Source organism: Triturus cristatus, chromosome 6 (genome assembly GCF_964204655.1).
Source record: "Triturus cristatus chromosome 6, aTriCri1.1, whole genome shotgun sequence".
NCBI classification, from domain to species: Eukaryota; Metazoa; Chordata; class Amphibia; order Caudata; family Salamandridae; genus Triturus; species Triturus cristatus.
The window spans coordinates 1,323,784,472-1,323,803,233 of NC_140589.1; the positions used below are offsets into that span (position 1 = coordinate 1,323,784,472).

The 18,762-nt window shown below is 52.0% G+C and overlaps 1 protein-coding gene across 2 annotated transcripts in view; it reads left to right on the forward strand.

Moving 5' to 3' along the window:
- DHX57 (DExH-box helicase 57) overlaps positions 1 to 18,762 on the forward strand; it is a 387,132-nt gene that overhangs the window by 258,500 nt on the left and 109,870 nt on the right. For both annotated transcript variants that reach the window (XM_085612312.1, XM_085612311.1), the window contains one exon: positions 8,535 to 8,761. In XM_085612312.1, coding sequence (XP_085468438.1) covers positions 8,535 to 8,761 — 227 coding nt within the window. The remainder of the gene's footprint in view (positions 1 to 8,534; positions 8,762 to 18,762) is intronic.

The following is an 18,762-nucleotide window of genomic DNA, read 5'->3' on the forward strand; positions in this document are numbered from 1 at the left end:
AAACCCTGCAAGGAATGTTGAATGCAGATGCCTGTGACAGATCCCTACTGGGTTTGCCTGTGGTGTCGGGCCACCAATCCAGGACCTGCAGAGACTGCGTTTCGATGAACCCTGAAGCACCATCAGGGAATGGGGGGGGTGAAACTTTGTCGACAAGCTCAAGATGTTGCAGCGTCGGGACCGCTCCCAAGTTCCGCTCCAAGTCTCGATCCCAGCTCTAGAGGCTGGTTTTTGTGGCTTTTCAAGTCCTCTAGTAAGCAGAAAAAAGACAAGATGTTGAAGCAGAGTTCTGCTCGTTCGTACCTGTTAGACCTGTCAGCCCTAGGGTGGTCTTGCCCTGCATTTTTTTTTCCCCTTTCTGCCTCCATTTTTACCACCATATTTTGTTGGACATAGGACTCTGGGCGCCTTACCGCTGCTGAACAGTGCTGAGGTGCAGGTGCTCTCTCCTACCAATATGGTTGCCATAGGCCCCTGCTACTGCAGAGTGGCCACTGTCATATCTGCGCGCTAGTAGTTGGGATCAGGCTGGGACATTATGATACTGTACCCATGAGCGTCCCACCTCTTGTCACCAGAGTAGCCACCACAGAGTCCCCAGAACCTTCTGGAATCTTCCAACCCCCCAGGCTGGCGCCAGAACTTGCCGCCTGTTTGTAGGGTCACCTGAGCTAGGGGTATAAAGTGAAGGGAGGGAAAACCTGACAGTTAGTTGGTGCACTGCTGGACCTGGGGACCCTCCGCTGTAATAAAAGGCTGCTGAGCTAGGGGGAAGCTACACTACTGAGGCTGACTGATCTTAGGCCCTGCTGCCCCAAGATAGATGAGTGATCCTGCCTGCTGACCTTGCTCTGTGTGAGGAGAATCAGGTACCCCAGCCACAGTGTGCCTCCCTAGGTCTACCATAAACTTGTCACCTACAACCAACCCCTGCCATCCCACCAGCGCTGCGACCCTGTGAGGCGCTGTGGACTTGATACTTGAAACGCAACCACCAACATCTGGGAGCCCTGTGGTACGGAGTGTACGCTGGGACCTATAGGGGCTGTGCCAACCAGGTGCTGTGACCTGCATGTGCTGAGAGCAGAGAGTGCTGCGAGCTCCCAAAGCGCTGTTGCCAAATCACCGCCGCCACCCAGGTCCTGACTGTGCCCTTGATCCCAAGCGCTGACCCAGAGCGCGCCCTGTGCCCCCAGATCGCCGCTGCGGCCCCCGCGCTGCAAGTAAAAGGGGCGCTGGCGAGGGAACTCACCACCGCTGGCCGGGGATCGGTATACAAGCGCTTAGCCCCTGAGAAGTGCTGTGGCCGGAATCACCGCAGCGGCCCCGGAGCTGCCCCAGAAGAAGATCGCGTTGTCCTGCACTCCTCCGCGGCCCCCGTAGCAAGGTTGCTGCCAGGGCCGCGACAGGCCTGACGCGCGAAGGGAGGTGTTGCCCAGCAACCGGTGCGCCAGCTGTGTCATCCGCCGCACCCCGAGAAGCTGCCCACCGATTGGTTTCCGGGCCTGGAGGCCATCAGGACGCCCGGAGCTCTCTTAGGCCTCGAGGAGGGGGATCCGAGGAGAGCGGGAGCCCCTGACCTTCCCCGGCCGGGGCTAAGACGTGGAGCAGCCGAAGGAGTCCCGCCTTCCCCACCCAGTGCGAGGTAACGTCCCAGGAAGGGAGGCGATCCCATTGTTGGTAGCGGGGCTGCCGAGGAACAAGATCGAAGCAGAATGGCAGCCCCGTGACCGCCCCGTACTGAGAGAGATTCAGGCCGAGCAGCGAAGGCCTTAATTAGCTCCCTGCCTGCCAGAGCTGACGTGGTGTGCCCCAGACTGTCATCTGCGAGGGGCTCAGTTCCAAAGCATTGCTGAGGCCTCTCCCATTAGCAACAGAGAAAGCCTAAGGGGATTCTGGGGCCTAGAACATTTTGTACAAGACTCCCAGGCCCACATCAGAACTGTCTGGGGGCGGTCTTTGCCTACTACATACTACCTACTGAGAATCCCAGGCCCGTTGAAAGTATCCGCTTTGAGTGCATATCCACATTAGACCTGCCAACTGGATGTTTAAGAATGTTTACCTGCAGGGCCTGCGCTAAGCCTAGTGACCTGTAGAGAGTAGTCTCATTAGAAGAATGCTCATGTTTATCGCATACCTGCCTCGGAGTTGTTCCTTGTGCTGCATATTGGAATGAGCCGTATTACATGCACATGCATAGGAAATGTTACCGGCCTTGAATACGCGCATGAGAAGTGTTGCCCTTATAGAATATGCGCAAAAGAGATGTTGCCTTTAATGAATGTGTACATAAGAAATGTTGCCTATGTTGCCCAGGAATATAAGAAATGTTCTTTTTAGTGAACATGTGTAATAGAAGTGTTGCCTGTAGAAACTGGAGGTTATAAAAACTGGTTATCCTGTCTAAAGTGAGAACCTTGCGTTACCTACCTTGACCAGAAGTAGATAAAGATACTTGTTTTTGCCAATGAACCTGGTGTGGTGTCTTTTTCATTGCATGTGCTTTACTGGATCAGTGTGAGTGTGTGCTGCACAACTACTTAACACTTACCTTCCGGAGTGCCTTCCCGCCTTGCGCCAAGCTACCACGTTGGAGTCGGTGGTCCCTGGAACCTTCCGGGTCTAACAGTGCCATTCCCACTCCTTTGGCGAAGTGTGTGGGCAGTGCAAACCGTCTCTCTCCTGCACTTTAATTCGGCCAACTTCTGGGCCAATTCTTGCAACTCGTTTTGAGACATAAGAGGTTCTGAGCCCTTCAGCTTTACTGCGCAAGATCGGCAAGTTCCTCTCAACTATTATCCGTCTCTCCAGATCTCTACCTAGTCCCTTTGGCTCGCCTTTGGGCCCCACCGAGCTGAGAGGCCTTCCACCTGGACTACCTCATGAAGATTTCGCCCTCTGTGCCCGCTGGACCCTTTGAGTCACTTCTGCCCTCTTCTCCAGTTCCGACGATGCCCCTGGCGGCCCGGGTATATTGACTCTGATGCCAACCTGTCTGCTATAAGAGTTGGCCCCTATTGTCCTCTCTGATGCCAATTCAACACCGGTCCATCTTTGACCGACGTCGCGCCCAGATCAGACCAAGGCGTCCATTTCTGCACTCTTTTTACACCAAGGCAGGTTGCATTCTTTGCATTCCCCTTTTGGGACTGACTCCGATACGGACTGGGACCAGGGTGATGAGTTTGCTCAGCACTATGTCATGGATAATTTGTATGAGGACTTGCAGGAGGCTAGTGGGATAGATAACCTCCCCAGAGACATCCCTTTTCACTCCTGGCCCAGCCACAGAAGAAACTGCCTCTTACGCCATGGTTATATGTAGAGCAGCAAAATTCCCTGACCTCCAGCTTTCCACCATGGAACAAACCTATTGACTGAGGTCCTCCAACTGACCTATACCCTTCTGAGCCACTCCTCCCTTTCAAAGAGGCCCTGACAGATACCCACCTAGGGGGACAAGCTTTGCACTCTCCCACAAGTTAACAGACACAATCGCCCAGCTCCAGACGACCAGTCTATTTGTCGCAACGCCGTTCTCCTGAGAGCCTCGTGGTGCAGGCCTCCACCAGTTTGACCAACCCCATCGTTTTCCTATCACTCCCCCGACAGGAAATCAAGTAGAGTGGAGACATTTGGGAATAGTCTCTTCTCATCAGCCAGTTTGGCCCTGTGATTGATCAGTGCCTCATGTTTGTTGGGCCATTACACTCATGCTCTTTTGTACTCTGTGGCGCATTTTTCCCCAGGTGTACTGGGAGACCTTTGCTCTGTTCTGTTACAGGAGATTTAAGATGGTTATGACGTGATGCAACCAAGTTCACAACTTGTTGTGGCTTGACTCCCACCGGCTCTGTTGGGTGAGCTGTAGGCACCAGTGTTGCCATTCGTCACCATGTGTGGCTAAGGTCGACTGGGTACTTGGGCGACATCCAGTCATCTCTGATGGACGTACCCTTCAAAGGGGCTTACTTGACCGGGGATAAGGCTGACTCTGCCGTTAAACATTTCAGGGCCAGTAGGGCTACCGCTCACTGTCTGGGCTTTTTTGCCCGGCCTTGTCAGCCAAATTCCTTCCATCCTTCCTTTCGTGGCTTTGTCCGAGACGTCCCTTACCACCAGCCTGTCCCGTCCCAGCAGGGAACCCAGCAGTTTCACAGTAGAGGCCGGGGTGCCCACCTCTCCCACAGCCAAGGTCTGCATGCATCTCCGTCCAAGGTACCCCCACCCTCCCCACACCTGCACAGCTACAGCTGCCAAACCTTTTCAGTGTGCCCTTACTGGGTTACAACAAACAAATGATGGATGGAATGCTGACAATGCAGACATTCTCCCCCAGTCAAGAGATCTGGGTTAAATCCATCGTTCTTTTGCCCACTACGCCACCCCAGTTCAGACATGGCCATATGCAAATCAGTCTTGACCCTGGGCCTCATGGGAACAGTCCAGCCCGACCTGCCAAGCCATGTCTTCCCTGGACTTGAATCAAGCATCCTAGGACTGGTTTCTGGCTATCAGCCGTCATCAGCCAGGATAGCTTGACTCCAGTGGCGTAGTGAGCACGGGACCCACGTCTGGGCATACCCATCCCACTTAGGGCGAAAAGCGTTACAACAAACAAATGATGGACGGAATGCTGACAATGCAGACATTCTCCCCCAGTCAAGAGATCTGGGTTAAATCCATCGTTCTTTTGCCCACTACGCCACCCCAGTTCAGACATGGCCATATGCAAATCAGTCTTGACCCTGGGCCTCATGGGAACAGTCCAGCCCGACCTGCCAAGCCATGTCTTCCCTGGACTGGAATCAAGCATCCTAGGACTGGTTTCTGGCTATCAGCCGTCATCAGCCAGGATAGCTTGACTCCAGTGGCGTAGTGAGCACGGGACCCACGTCTGGGCATACCCATCCCACTTAGGGCGAAAAGCGTTACAACAAACAAATGATGGACGGAATGCTGACAATGCAGACATTCTCCCCCAGTCAAGAGATCTGGGTTAAATCCATCGTTCTTTTGCCCACTACGCCACCCCAGTTCAGACATGACCATATGCAAATCAGTCTAGACCCTGGGCCTCATGGGAACAGTCCAGCCCGACCTGCCAAGCCATGTCTTCCCTGGACTGGAATCAAGCATCCTAGGACTGGTTTCTGGCTATCAGCCGTCATCAGCCAGGATAGCTTGACTCCAGTGGCGTAGTGAGCACGGGACCCACGTCTGGGCATACCCATCCCACTTAGGGCGAAAAGCGTTACAACAAACAAATGATGGACGGAATGCTGACAATGCAGACATTCTCCCCCAGTCAAGAGATCTGGGTTAAATCCATCGTTCTTTTGCCCACTACGCCACCCCAGTTCAGACATGGCCATATGCAAATCAGTCTTGACGCTGTGCCTCATGGGAACAGTCCAGCCCGAACTGCCAAGCCATGTCTTCCCTGGACCGGAATCAAGCATCCTAGGACTGGTTTCTGGCTATCAGCCGTCATCAGCCTGGATAGCTTGACTCCAGTGGCGTAGTGAGCACAGGACCCACGTCTGGGCATAAACATCCCACTTAGGGCGAAAAGCGTTACAACAAACAAATGATGGACGGAATGCTGACAATGCAGTCATTCTCCCCAGTCAAGAGATCTGGGTTAAATCCATCGTTCTTTTGCCCACTACGCCACCCCAGTTCAGACATGGCCATATGCAAATCAGTCTTGACCCTGTGCCTCATGGGAACAGTCCAGCCCGAACTGCCAAGCCATGTCTTCCCTGGACCGGAATCAAGCATCCTAGGACTGGTTTCTGGCTATCAGCCGTCATCAGCCAGGATAGCTTGACTCCAGTGGCGTAGTGAGCACGGGACCCACGTCTGGGCATACCCATCCCACTTACGACGAGTGGACAATCAGCTCTTTGTGGGGAGTCCTCCAGATTACTCACCAAGCCTCCCATCCTCCCTGTTTTGTGATTGGATTACACCAAATCTTAAGATCCCAAGTCTGGCCTTGCGCCTGAACTCCACCAAGTCCATCCTAGTCCCCCTCCACATTTCGAGAGACTGCTTTGACTGGCAGACCACGATACCCTTCCAGAGACAGTCCTTTAAATACCTTGGGATCTGGATTTCCCTACTCCCTGACCTCGCCTGGTCGCTTAACGTGACCCCGCTAGTGAAGAAAGCCTGGGCTGATCTCCACAGGTGGCAGGCGCTGCCACTGAACCACATGGGCAGAATAACCCTATTCAAAATGATGATTCTGCCCACGTTCTTATATGTACTTCAGAACACGCCTTTCCTCTTCTCGCGAACCTGGTTCTGGGAGATGGACAGTCTGGCTACCAAATTTCTTTGGGGGGGTCGAAGGGCTCGTCTGGCTCTTGCCCAATGCCGCATCCCACCCTTCGACGGGGGACTGGGTATGACTAACCGGAACCTATACTATTTAGCATCCCGACTGCTCACCATACACAATTGGTTCAACCGCGGCTGGTCGGACCCAGCGTACAGAGTGGAACTGGATGCTCTAGGCCTGTCTAAAATCCAGGGAATGTTGTACAGGGGAGCTATTCCCAGATCCCAGCCCGCAGTGACACGGGGGGGGGGGGGGGGGTTCTCCTAGCCTGCCGTGCCTCTCTGCGCCACACCCATTGGTCAGGCAAGCTGACTCAATATACCCCACTTTGGCGGTGCATCTGGCACCAGGAGGTTACCAGCCTAACAGGATTCAGAGCCTGGGACCTCATTGGCATCTCCCAACTTGGAGACGTTTGGGGGGGTGACTGCGTACCTTCCAACCCCGCTATCCTCTGCACCTCTCGCAGTTCTACCGGTATTTGCAATTGCGACACGCCCTCCGCTCCCACATCTCCGAAGGCACCTCACTGCCCGAGTACAGCCCACTGAAGCCCAAATCATGACGGGTGACCTGGGGAGTGGGGGTATTTCACGCATCTATAGCTCCCTAACGAATAACACTTCGACCGCACTACACCGAATCAGGGACCCATGGGAGGAATGGATTGGGCTCCTGGAGGACGAAGACTGGAGGGACGCACTAATGACGATCAAAACAATCGCCACCTCTGCAAGACTCCGTCTAGTCCAAATATACTACCTCCATGCTGCCTACCTCACACCGAGGCGCCTTCACCGCCCAGGACTCAGACCAGACACGTTGTGCCCCCGTTGTAGCTTACAACAATCTGACTTCTTCCACATGGCTGGGAGATCCCACATAACCCACTGAATGTGCTCCTAGGGGTTGCCGAGGCTTGGGCGGGTCCAGAGCGGACAAGCTCTTTCTGAACACTGCCATGATGGTGGCCAAGAGAGACATCGCGGCTAACTGGTTGAACCCAGTTGCGCCCACCGTGGCGAGGTGGCGTAGGGGAGTAGACTGGTGCACAGCACAAGAAAAACCCATGTATAAAGCCGGGGGATGTCCAGCGAAATATCGCAAAGTATGGGGCAAATGGGTAGGGGTTCTAGATGACTGACATTCCACTTATACATCTGTAACCTCACTGTAAGAGTTTACTTTGTCTTCCTTTTTCTTTCATGCCTTTTCGGGGGGCTGGGGGGGGGCTATTCGATGCTGCGAAGATGCCATACATCTGCTGTATATTAACGTCTCTATTTATTGCTGGTCTTATGTTCTGTCCCTGTTTTTCAATAAAATTGATTATCAAAAGAAAAAATCCCAAGTCTAGGAATCTGCATTCTGGTCTATCAATTTGCTTGTAAGTCTCCACATCTGGAGCTGCGGGCTGTCTTAAAAGCAACTGAAATCTGCTTGCAGGAGTGGTGCCTATATAGACCCCATATGTTACTTCTGGAGTGGAACGACATCAGTGCAAAGCCACACAGCACCACCTTTCGGCGTGCAGAGGTACTATGGAAAAATTTCAGAATCCAGTCTGACACCTGGGAAATATTTACAAGTTGAGGAACCTGCTGCTAGATAGTCTCTACTGGAAAGAGTGTTACCTAAGGTAAGTAATTAAAGGCACATCAGAGTGGTGAGTTAATTTAAAGCAGGGCACTGGAATCATGTGATTCTGTGTCTGCACGATTTCCCTATAGTTATAGATTTGCTGCAGTATCCATCATCTGGTTCATGATCTGCAGATTTTAACAAAAAAAATTGTATCTGTATCAAAAGTTGCTAAAAATGTGGAAACTTCTTCCAGTGCAGTGGAAGGCCCTTATAAAAGGTTGATCGGTCATCTTTCAGGTACTAATGACATTAAATCTTTGCCCAGATGGTGTTCCCATCTGTAAAAATAACAAAATAAGGAAATAATACTATCGCAAAATGTGCTGCATTATGTTGCATAAATTTATTTTTCTTGCCACATAATTTGATCTCGACTGCCATTTAATTTTGTCCTCCGCTGCTGTACAATTCCAGTGTCCGTAATTTAAAGTCAGTGGCCTTGAATGTGCACGCCAGAGAGTCAAAACTCTGTGTGCATGTTTCTAGGAAGCAGCTGTGTGTTTTTGCTGATGGTCACACTGCGTCTTTGCATCCTTAGGTATGTGGTGGAGGACGGAAGCATGTATGCTCGCTCTGCTAAGCAGGCTGTCAGGGACGCGCATGGAAAGCCCCAAAAACCAGGAAAAGGAAAGAGCTATCAAGATGTCATGGATGAGTTAGATGATCAGATGAGCTCCTCCCTGCACGTCGAGGATTCCCGAAGGGTCAGAGACTCCATCCCAGATCAACAGCTCAGTTTTAAACAGCTCTCCGATCGATATGAAGGTAATTGTGTGCACTCCTTAAACAAATCATAATTTTTGCACCCTGTATGAAAACACTTTTTATTCATACGTTTCTGATGATTGTTTACAGTCACTTACATCGTTATCCCATAAATTAGCAAATGGGCCCGTGCCTAACATGGGGTATGCACTGAAGGAAGAGAAGTGGCAAATTTCAAAAATATTAACATTACAGAAATTTACATACAGTAAATGTTATTTTTTCTTTTTCGGAGTTTTATATAGTGCGAACTTGACCCGAAGTTATCAGAGCGCTTTACATGAGCACCTGTTGCGTTACTGATGGACACATTCGTTAGGTCGAGCTTTAGCGACAGCCCGCATGCGCTGTTCGCTCTGCGAGGCACGCAGTAGTAGAGTATGGGAGACAAGCTGCCCTCGCTCTCCTCCCATATTTTTCATTGGCTTCTGTCTTTGTCCTTCGTAAATTCTGTCTTCTGATTGATTATGAGTCCTGTTAGTTCCGCCTTATTATGCCATGTCGTCATTTGTACCCTCCCATGGCTATTGGCCCCTTTACTTCGATTGTTACACTGTGTGGTACGTGTTCTTTCGAGCACTATTTTTCCCCCTCCCCTGCCAACACTCCCGTTGTCCTTGCCTTTTCGCCCCCCTCCCGCCTGCACTCCTTTTGTCCTTGCCTCCTCGGCCCCCTCCCGTCTGCACTCCGGTTGCCATGCCTTCTTCCCCCATCCTCCGCACTCCCGTTGTCCGTGCCTTCTCGCACCCCCCCTCCCCGCACTCACTCCCGTCTGCACTCCCATTTGCAATGCAATAGGTCTCATGAAATGCGAGTCCTATTGCATTGCAAATGCTTGTTGCTCTTCTCGCGTGATGGGTGGCTCCATGCCCTCTCGCTAATTTGCTGTTTGGGCTGAGAGCGCCGGGAGTAATGAGGGGGCGTGAGAGGCAGCGGCTGTGCGGCCCCTTCACTACTGCAACGCTTCCACTTGGAGATCGGTGCCGCGTGGCTGGCTGTCTTGGGAGATCTCAACGGTGCAGATGGGGGTGGACCGGCCTCAGTGCTGGCAGGACTCCCTGGGCAGGTGCGAGGGGTCCCACAAGCGTCGGATTACACACAGGAACAGTGCACCCAGGCTATTAATGTCCATGCGCTGCCCCCAGGGGTCGCTTGTGCAGTACAACAGTGTCCCAGGGGCACACACGCCCATTGCCCCCCCCCCCCCCCCTGTGTATGATGGCCCCTGGTAATCTCACCCTCTTCCTGCTATTCCTGGAAAGCAGTGGCACAGAAGGGCTTCAGGTACATCTGTCTGGATACAGATAGCTGCCATGTGACCTCATGTCATGTCTGTGACACCTTCAGTTAGTCCCGGATTTTCACCCAACAGTGCTTTGCTTTCCTGGGCATTTAGGTACAGTCCTGAAACTCCGAGCCTCAGAATGTAAAGTGTTACGGCAGGATATTCAGAAGTGTTCAAAGTTCACACATGTGAAAGATATGGCGAATGGACAGGTATGTGGGAAGCATGGGTGAAGAAATCACAGGCATGTCCAGCTATGGGAGATCATGTGCTCTCTCTACCTATGAATACAGTTCTCATATTCCCATGGAATTATTCATTCGATCATGTATCATTGCTTTATCGCTAAAGAATGTATCCGACATGTTTCGCACAGACCATCAATATGTATTCAAGTTTTTGTCAGTGCACGCTCTGAAACGTTTGGAAGTTTACAGTTCATACAGAAACATCCTTCAGTTTGAGTGCTGTGTGAAGGAACAGGGCCAACTTGTTAAGTGACTCTCTGACCTCGGCAGAGCGTTTGATTTGCCCTCCTTGAGTACTGTGTGGTCGTCTGGCGCCTATCTGTAGAATGGCTGCTTCCATGTCCAGGTTTGACAATAACCTGTATTTAATACCCCTCTCAATAGGCCCCCCTGTAACTCTAGAATGGGTCTGGCTTTCGGGGACCATTGCTGAACCCCTCTCACCAATAGCTTCATAAGCACAGGCATTTGCAATGCAATAGGTCTCGCATTTATGAGTTTGAGCTATTGGCATTGGAGATGACAATGCCTTTTATTTATGTTTTGGTTTTTGAAACATAAATAAAACAGATTGTCATTTACAATGCCAATAGCTTAAACTCTTGTAAATGCGAGACCTATTGCATTGCAAATGCTTGTTTTTGTTAGGCACGGGAGATTGAGTGATTTGCCCAGAATCACAGGAGGTTGAGCGTCCTACCCTTTAGATCACATCCTCTCCTTATCCTGAAACTCTGGCATGGGCGTGATCCCCTCGATCTAACTTGAACACAAATGTTCTAAAAATTTGCTATTTTTCAACAATGTGTTAGTCGCAAAAGCTACATTTTGTTGCTCAAGCTTCAGATGTCATATTTACTGTGTTTCAAGAAATTTATTAGTGAGATACTGCAAGTTATATAAATAAAGGGAGCTTTGAGTGCTTCTTGTAATTTAAATGGCTGTCACCGTGGCCCACTAGCACTCATCTGCAGCTGAAACTTGCAGGACATTTTAACAACGCTGCACAGACATGCTGTACTTGGGTTGGGTATCAACATGTTCCCATCAGAACTTTCTGCCTAAAACATAAGGATATCTTCACCACAACCGATTAGAAAGAACATATCACACGCATCTACTGGGCAATTTTGTTAGGTATTCACATGCTTCAGACATGTTCACAATACCACAGCAGACTAGCTGATACTTCAAATGCAAACCACTCACAGTACTACTTGAAGCCAAACAAGACAGTCGAAATAGGACTTTTGCTGGGTATAATGGCTTCTCAAAACCACAACAAACTCCAGGTAATGCCCTCACATGATTCATATATATTATTTATTTTAAAACACAAGTTTGTAAAAGAACATGACACAAATACACTGCTGATTCTACAGCTCATAAACCAGGGAAAAGAAATATGTGCAAAATATCATAACATATAACTTCTGCCTTTAGCATTCCTACACCGCCGAGGCCTTATGAAATCTTCACCCTTGTCCTTTTGTCATAGAACAAATAACACAGAAAGTGTTTAGGCAGATATTCAGTGTTAAATGTCCACCTTTTAGGACTGCACTGTTTCCTTCACTTAGCACAGATTCTGGCATGCACAGGCTGATGTGCAAACAGGTGATGGGTATTATTGCGTTCTTCTTTTATTTAAAGTATAAAGTAAAGATTTTTGATGCACTATAGATATTTACACTTAATTGTGTTTGAGACTGTATTGGTTTTCCTATGCTGCACAGCTCTTCTCATCTATTGTAAAGGTCAAATGGGACTGTGTGAACTGTCATGGTTTATTTAAGACATACTTCACTTATATCTTACTAAGTGACTTGGAGTAACTCTGGAGCGCTGTAAAGCACATATTGCAGACCGCTCAGAGCGCTACAAGGCCATGCTAACGGCGCTATACCAATGTGAATAGCATGCTTCTTATCTCTCAATAGGTTTCTCATACACGGTTTACATACATACTGCTAAAGTAAGAACAACCTATGGAGTCCCAGCGTTGCACTGTTCCCTAGATGACAGAAGAGGTAATAATAAAAGGAAAATATTGTGTTCCTTTGACTCACTCAAGCTCCATACACCTGTTCAGATCCTCACTGCCATAATAAGATGCCTTTTTTTAAAAAACATTTACTGCATGCACATTTTTAATAAATGTATTAACCCTTCCAAGCCACCTTATTGTACACTTCAGAGCGCTGTAATTGTACAGAGGAGCATAGAAACAGGGTAAAAAAACACTTCCCAAAGAAACAGTGATGAAGTTTAAGTAATTCCCATTCACTGCTTTTGCATCCTGAATCTTTCTACCTGAGTTGGAGGGTATATCTAGGTGAGGGTTCTAGGTATGCAATTTACATGCACCGAAGATGTACTGCACCCTTGAGCCCAGTACAGCTGAAGCATTGTGTTCGCCAGTCGAATAGGCAAGTTTTGCAATCAAACTATGGTTGTACGCATATTGCATAAGTGTAGATAAATGTTATGTTGTAGCTAGCTCCGATAATAGATAGAGGCAGGCAGCCGAAAAGTTTTTCCGTTTTTTTTTTTTACAGTATTGATGTAGCTTGGCGTAGAGGCGTATTCTGTCGGACATAGTTGTTACCATAGAGAGCGTAGCCATTTCTAGAAGTAGAATTAGTAGTAGGATGGCCGCAAAGAGGGTGGGAATTATGGGCACTGTTCCTGTTATTCCAGAGATGATCAAAAGAATGTCTGAATGTAGTCTGGTATTAAAAGAAGAACAGTTTGAAAGCGTGTTAGAAGGCTGTAGGAGTCCGTGTTAAAAAAGTGTGCCAGATCTTGAGTGTGACATGTGTTGAAAATTGTGTAACAATTCACAAAGTGTAATTGGCGGTTCGTATTTAAAAGGGAGTGTATTTTATTTGAAGTTCGTGGTATCTGCAGTTGATAAATTTCTTTTGCAGAAGTGAGGGAGACTTCTGTTCTGAACAAAGGTGCTTTTAGTTTGGTTTGTTTCTTGAAATGTGTATTTCAAACTAGGAATTGAAGGCCAAGTTGAAGTTTGGGAGTTAGTTTGTGTGGGTGGGAATAGATATTGCCACAGGAAGTTACTGTGTTTGAAACAGTAAGGACATGCGGTATGCTAGCTCATATTCCGTAGGAGTGTATGTGGTTGAGAAGCAGATAACTGTCGTTAGAAAGCTGTGTGAATGTTGGTGTGACTGTGGGAGTTGGTGTCCTTTTAAGAAAGGGCGCAAGATTGGTGGCTGTAAGCTTAGAAGCGCCGTGTATTTGGACATTCTTGGATAGTAATGAATGACTGCCATTGTGGTCGCACTATTCACCTGTGAGAAAAAACATTTGTATGCTCTTTAAGACCGCGATATGTAAATGGAATAAGCCACTGCTTGTGAATAAATGCGCTACCTTATATAATGACATTCAACATGACAAACAACATTTGCATGTAGCAGACTCAATGACACTACATACAGTGGGATCCGAGGCTAGCCAAGTATACAAACTAAACATGGCATGGCATCTCTGCCTCACTATGCAGAATGCGGGGAGAGATGAGAGCAAAGTATGTGCGAAGGTGGCAAGTAATTCTCGATTTATAAAAGTATACAATGCAAAGTCTTGAGGGGATGTGCCGGACAGACTTGAGTTTGCAGAGCACAGACATATACATGTCAAAATACACTGATGGTCTATTGAGTGAAGTGGACAGTGGACGCAACCATGATAGTACAGTCAGTAGGGAAGATTACGGAATGGTAGCGCGTACGTGCCTCCTCCCCCCCCCCCCAAATGTTTAGGGAAGTGGGCTGGCTCGCCGTACGCAAGGCTAGTGTAGGGGTATGAATAAAAGGCACGTTTCTTTCGGATTGGCGAACGTGTCTGCCAGGTCTGCGCAGCTTAAATCGCCACGAGGCTGACGCTTTGAGCGAAGGTGGGTGCGTGAATGATGCTCTCAGCCTGCTTGTACTCCGAAACCGTCATGGCCGCTGTGACGCATATCTGAAAGAAACACGTTAGTTAGATTCCTCACCTTAGAATATCCCCAGGCGTCAGACTGGATCCGGAAGATTTTTCGTCAGCAATACCCCTTGCGCGTCGCTAGGCGTCGTCTGCGGCTCCGCGTCCGTCGTCGGCGTTGTGCGCCGGAATGACGTCGTCGGAGTACTTAGACGCCGCCCTCGCGCGCTGACGTCAGTTCTTCTTTTTTCCGCGCCAGTAAGCGCCGATCCGGGAGAGCTACCCCTTTAGTCACTTTTTGACTAACTTTTTCGATCCTTTTTGATCTTGTCTCGACTCCGGTGCCGGTAGGATGCCTGGTTTTAAAGCCTGTGCTGACTGTAGCCGCTTGATGTCGGTTACGGACCATCACCGCCGGTGCCTTTACTGCTTAGGCCTCGACCACGACGCGGCGTCGTGTTCGGACTGCAAGGCCCTGACCTCGAAGGCTAGACGGGAGCAGTCCCGTAAGCTTCTCGAGCTTCGCCACTCGGCTCCGCGCCCCTCTCGATCCCAGTCCAGGAGGAGGTCCAAGGATCGGTCGCGGAGCCGCAGCCGACGTCATCATCGGTCGTCGGGATCCAAGTCTTCGGGTAAGTCGAAGCACTCCAAGAAGTCCAAGAGGCGACACCGCTCTTCGGACTCCCCTCGCCGGTCGCGTGACTCGGCCGAGGGTCAGGGTGGTTCCACCCCCGCGGCTCCGGCGGAGCCGCAGGCGCCGCGCAAGTCCCCATACCCACCGGTCCCTGGGACTGACGCGACGCCGGCGGAAGACAGTGCCTTCCTCTCGGCCATGAGGAACCTCGCTCCGCCGTCGACGCCCGCTGGCGCGCCTTCGGGCCCCGCGGACCCGACTGGGCAACCTTGCCTGCCGGCGGCTCCGGCTCCGGCCTCGACGCCGCAAGCGCCCGAGGGACCCGTTCCCGAGTCCCCGCCGACGCCGGTCGACCACGTCATGCCTCCTCCGCCGGCGTCGACACCGGTTCCACCTCCGACGCCGACTCCGCTCGGCGTCGAGCCCCAGTTCAGCCCCGCTCCGGGCCCGGCGCCGATACGGCGTCGATGGACGCCGCGTTCGGCGCCGCTGGAGACACATTTTGTCTATCGCCCGGCTCCGACCATTCCTCCTGCATACCAGGAATCGGATGATGGGGGCGAATGGGAGGGATCCAAGGATCCTATGGCCACTCAGGCTCAACTGTCACAGGACTGGGCAGATGAACTGGGGGAGGCCAGTGGTCTGGATACCTCTCCGGACACTGGATTCATCTCTCCTCTGACTGTGGCTTCGGAGGAGGGTGCTGCTTTCTCTGTGGTGCTGCGCAAGGCGGCCGCAGCCCTTGGGCTCGAGCTACCTGCCGTGGCTGTGAGGACTAACGTCCTCACTGAGGTGCTTCAGTCTGCAGCAAGCTCCACTGAGCCTCTGCTGCCATTCAATGAGGCCCTCACTGACGTTCTGCAGGGCACCTGGTCCAAGCCCTCCACAGTTCCTCCTGTGGACAGGAACGTCGCCAGGCGCCACTGCCCTGCTCCGGGCGACCCCAGTTTTCTGTCCCAACACCCTACCCCCGAGAGCCTGGTTATCCAGGCCTCTACCTCCCAATCCTCCTTCCCGACCGCTCCGCCGGACCGGGATTCCAAGAGGCTGGAACAGTTCGGCAAAAAGCTGTTCTCCTCCCTTAGTTTGGGTCTGCGGTCTTTGAACACCGCCTGTCTCTTGGACCGTTATTCCCACTCTCTGTGGGATACGGTGGAGGACGTGCTGCCCCTGTGTCCGGAGGAGGTCCAGACACGACTTACCCAGGCTCTGGCCGATGGGAGGGATGCAGCGCGACATGCTATCCGATGTGGGCTTGACACTACGGACTCGCTGGGTAGGGCGATTTCTACCTCAGCGGCGCTTAGACATCACGCCTGGCTGCGGTCCACGTCCTTTTCGGGCGATGTCCAGAGCACCCTCATGGACATGCCCTTTGATGGCACTCGCCTTTTCGGCGAGAAAGCGGACAGTGCGCTGAATCGCTTTAAGGACTCCCGGGCTACGGCCAAATCCTTGGGCCTCTCGGCCCCGCGGTCGCAAACTTCTGCCTTTCGCCCCTTTCGTGACCAAGGAAGGGGTGCCTCCTCACGTGCGCCTAGCCACCAGCCGCAGAACCAACCTGCGCGCGGTCGCGGACGTGGTTTCCGCCGAGGCGGTTCTGGAGGACGACGCGGTCAGCCCACATCCACCCCGGCAGCATCCGCCTCAAAGCCTTCCTAGTCCGAGCTTTCAGGCCCATTCCACGCCAGTGGGCGGCAGAGTTCGCCATCACCTGCTCCACTGGCGGTCCATCACATCGGATAGGTGGGTGCTGCAAATCGTCCGAAGGGGCTACTCCCTCCCCTTCGAGACGACCCCTCCAGCCATGCCACCGCAGCACCACCGTATCTCGGGGGATCATTTGAATCTTCTCCACGAGGAAGTTTCGGCCCTCTTGGCCAAGGGGGCCGTCGAGCGCGTTCCGAGCCCAGAAGTAGGTCGTGGTTGTTATTCCCACTACTTTCTGGTTCCCAAGAAGGGCAAAGGGGGCCTACGCCCTATCTTGGACCTCCGTAACGTCAATGCCTTCCTCCGGAAGGAAAGGTTCAAGATGTTAACTTTGGCTCAGGTTCTAGCTGCCCTAGACCCTGGAGACTGGATGGTAGCGTTGGACTTGCAGGACGCTTATTTCCACATCCCCGTCCTGCCGGCCCACCGGCGTTACCTGCGTTCACGGTGGGCCAAGAGCACTTTCAGTTTACCGTGCTCCCCTTCGGCCTCACCAGTGCCCCTCGGGTGTTCACGAAAGTGATGGCGGTGGTCGCAGCTCATCTGCGCAGATCAGGGGTTCCAGTCTTCCCCTATCTCGACGACTGGTTGTTGAAGGCGGGCTCGCCCCAGACAGTCGTCTCCCACCTCAGGCTACGGCGGATCTCCTGCATTTGCTGGGATTTTCCATCAACGTGCCGAAGTCACACTTGAGTCCCTCTCAGAAGCTCCTCTTCATCGGAGCGGTTCTCGATTCGGCGCAGTTCCGGGTCTATCCGCCGGAACAGCGGGTCCGGGATATTCAGGCCCTGATTCCCATCTTTCGGCCTCTATCCTGGGTTTCGGTCAGGCTAGTGTTGCGGCTGCTGGGGCTCATGGCCTCCTGCATCCTACTAGTGCATCACGCCAGGCGGCGCATGCGGGCTCTGCAGTGGGACCTGAAGTTTCAGTGGGCCCAGCATCACGGCAACCTGTCCGACCATGTCTTGATCTCGGAGGGCACTGCACAGCAGTTGCAGTGGTGGCTCACGGACCGCGATTGGGTCACGGGCAAGAGCCTCTCCCTTCCCCAACCGGAGCATGTCGTAGTGACGGATGCGTCCCTCCTGGGATGGGGTGGCCATATGGGAGAGGTGGAGATCAGAGGCCTCTGGTCTCCGGCGGAGTCTCGTCTCCACATCAACCTGTTGGAGTTGAGAGGGATCCGACTTGCACTGAAAGCCTTCCTTCCCTCTGTCAGGGGAAGTGTCGTGCAGGTGTTCACGGACAACACCACCGCCATGTGGTATTGCAACAAACAGGGCGGGGTGGGGTCGTGGACCCTTTGTCAGGAGGCTCTGCGCCTCTGGACGTGGCTGGAACACCAGGGCGTCACCCTAGTGGTTCAACATCTGGCGGGCTCTCTGAACGCCAGAGCAGACGAACTCAGCCGCCGGTGCATGATGGATCACGAATGGCGTCTGAACTCCGAAGTGGCGCAAGGTCTCTTTCAGCAGTGGGGAGAGCCTTGGTTAGATCTATTCGCCACCGAAGAGAACGCGCAATGTCCGCAGTTCTGCGCGTTGGAATTTCCTAGGTGGCACTCGCTCGGCGACGCTTTTCGTCACGAGTGGAGTTGCGGTCTGTTGTACGCCTTTCCGCCTATGCCACTTCTGCCCAGAGTGCTGAAGAAGATCAGGCACGACCGGGCCCAAGTCATCTTGGTGGCTCCGGATTGGGCACGAAGGTACTGGTATCCCGAGCTACTCAGTATGTTGACCGATCCTCCGATACGTCTGCCCCTTCGGGAGGATCTTCTGTCGCAGCAGCAGGGGACGGTCCTCCACCCGAACCTGTCCAGCCTCCACCTCCATGCGTGGAGATTGAGCGGCGGCAGTTGATGCCATTTGACTTGCCTCCTGAAGTCTGTGATATCATTCTGGCAGCCAGGCGTCCCTCCACAAAGACGGTATACGCCTGCCGGTGGAACAAATTTGTGGCATGGTGCACAGCAAAGGCTGTGGATCCCCTCTCCGCCCCTCTTTCTGAGGTTCTCCTCTTTCTTCTTTCTTTGGCCCGACAGGGCTCTGCCCTGGGCACCTTGAAAGGTTATCTTGCTGCCATCTCTGCCTTCTTGCTGCTTCCTGATCAGCCTTCGCTTTTCAAGTCCCCTGTGGTTACACGCTTTCTCAAAGGCATTACTCCCACGTTCCCTCCT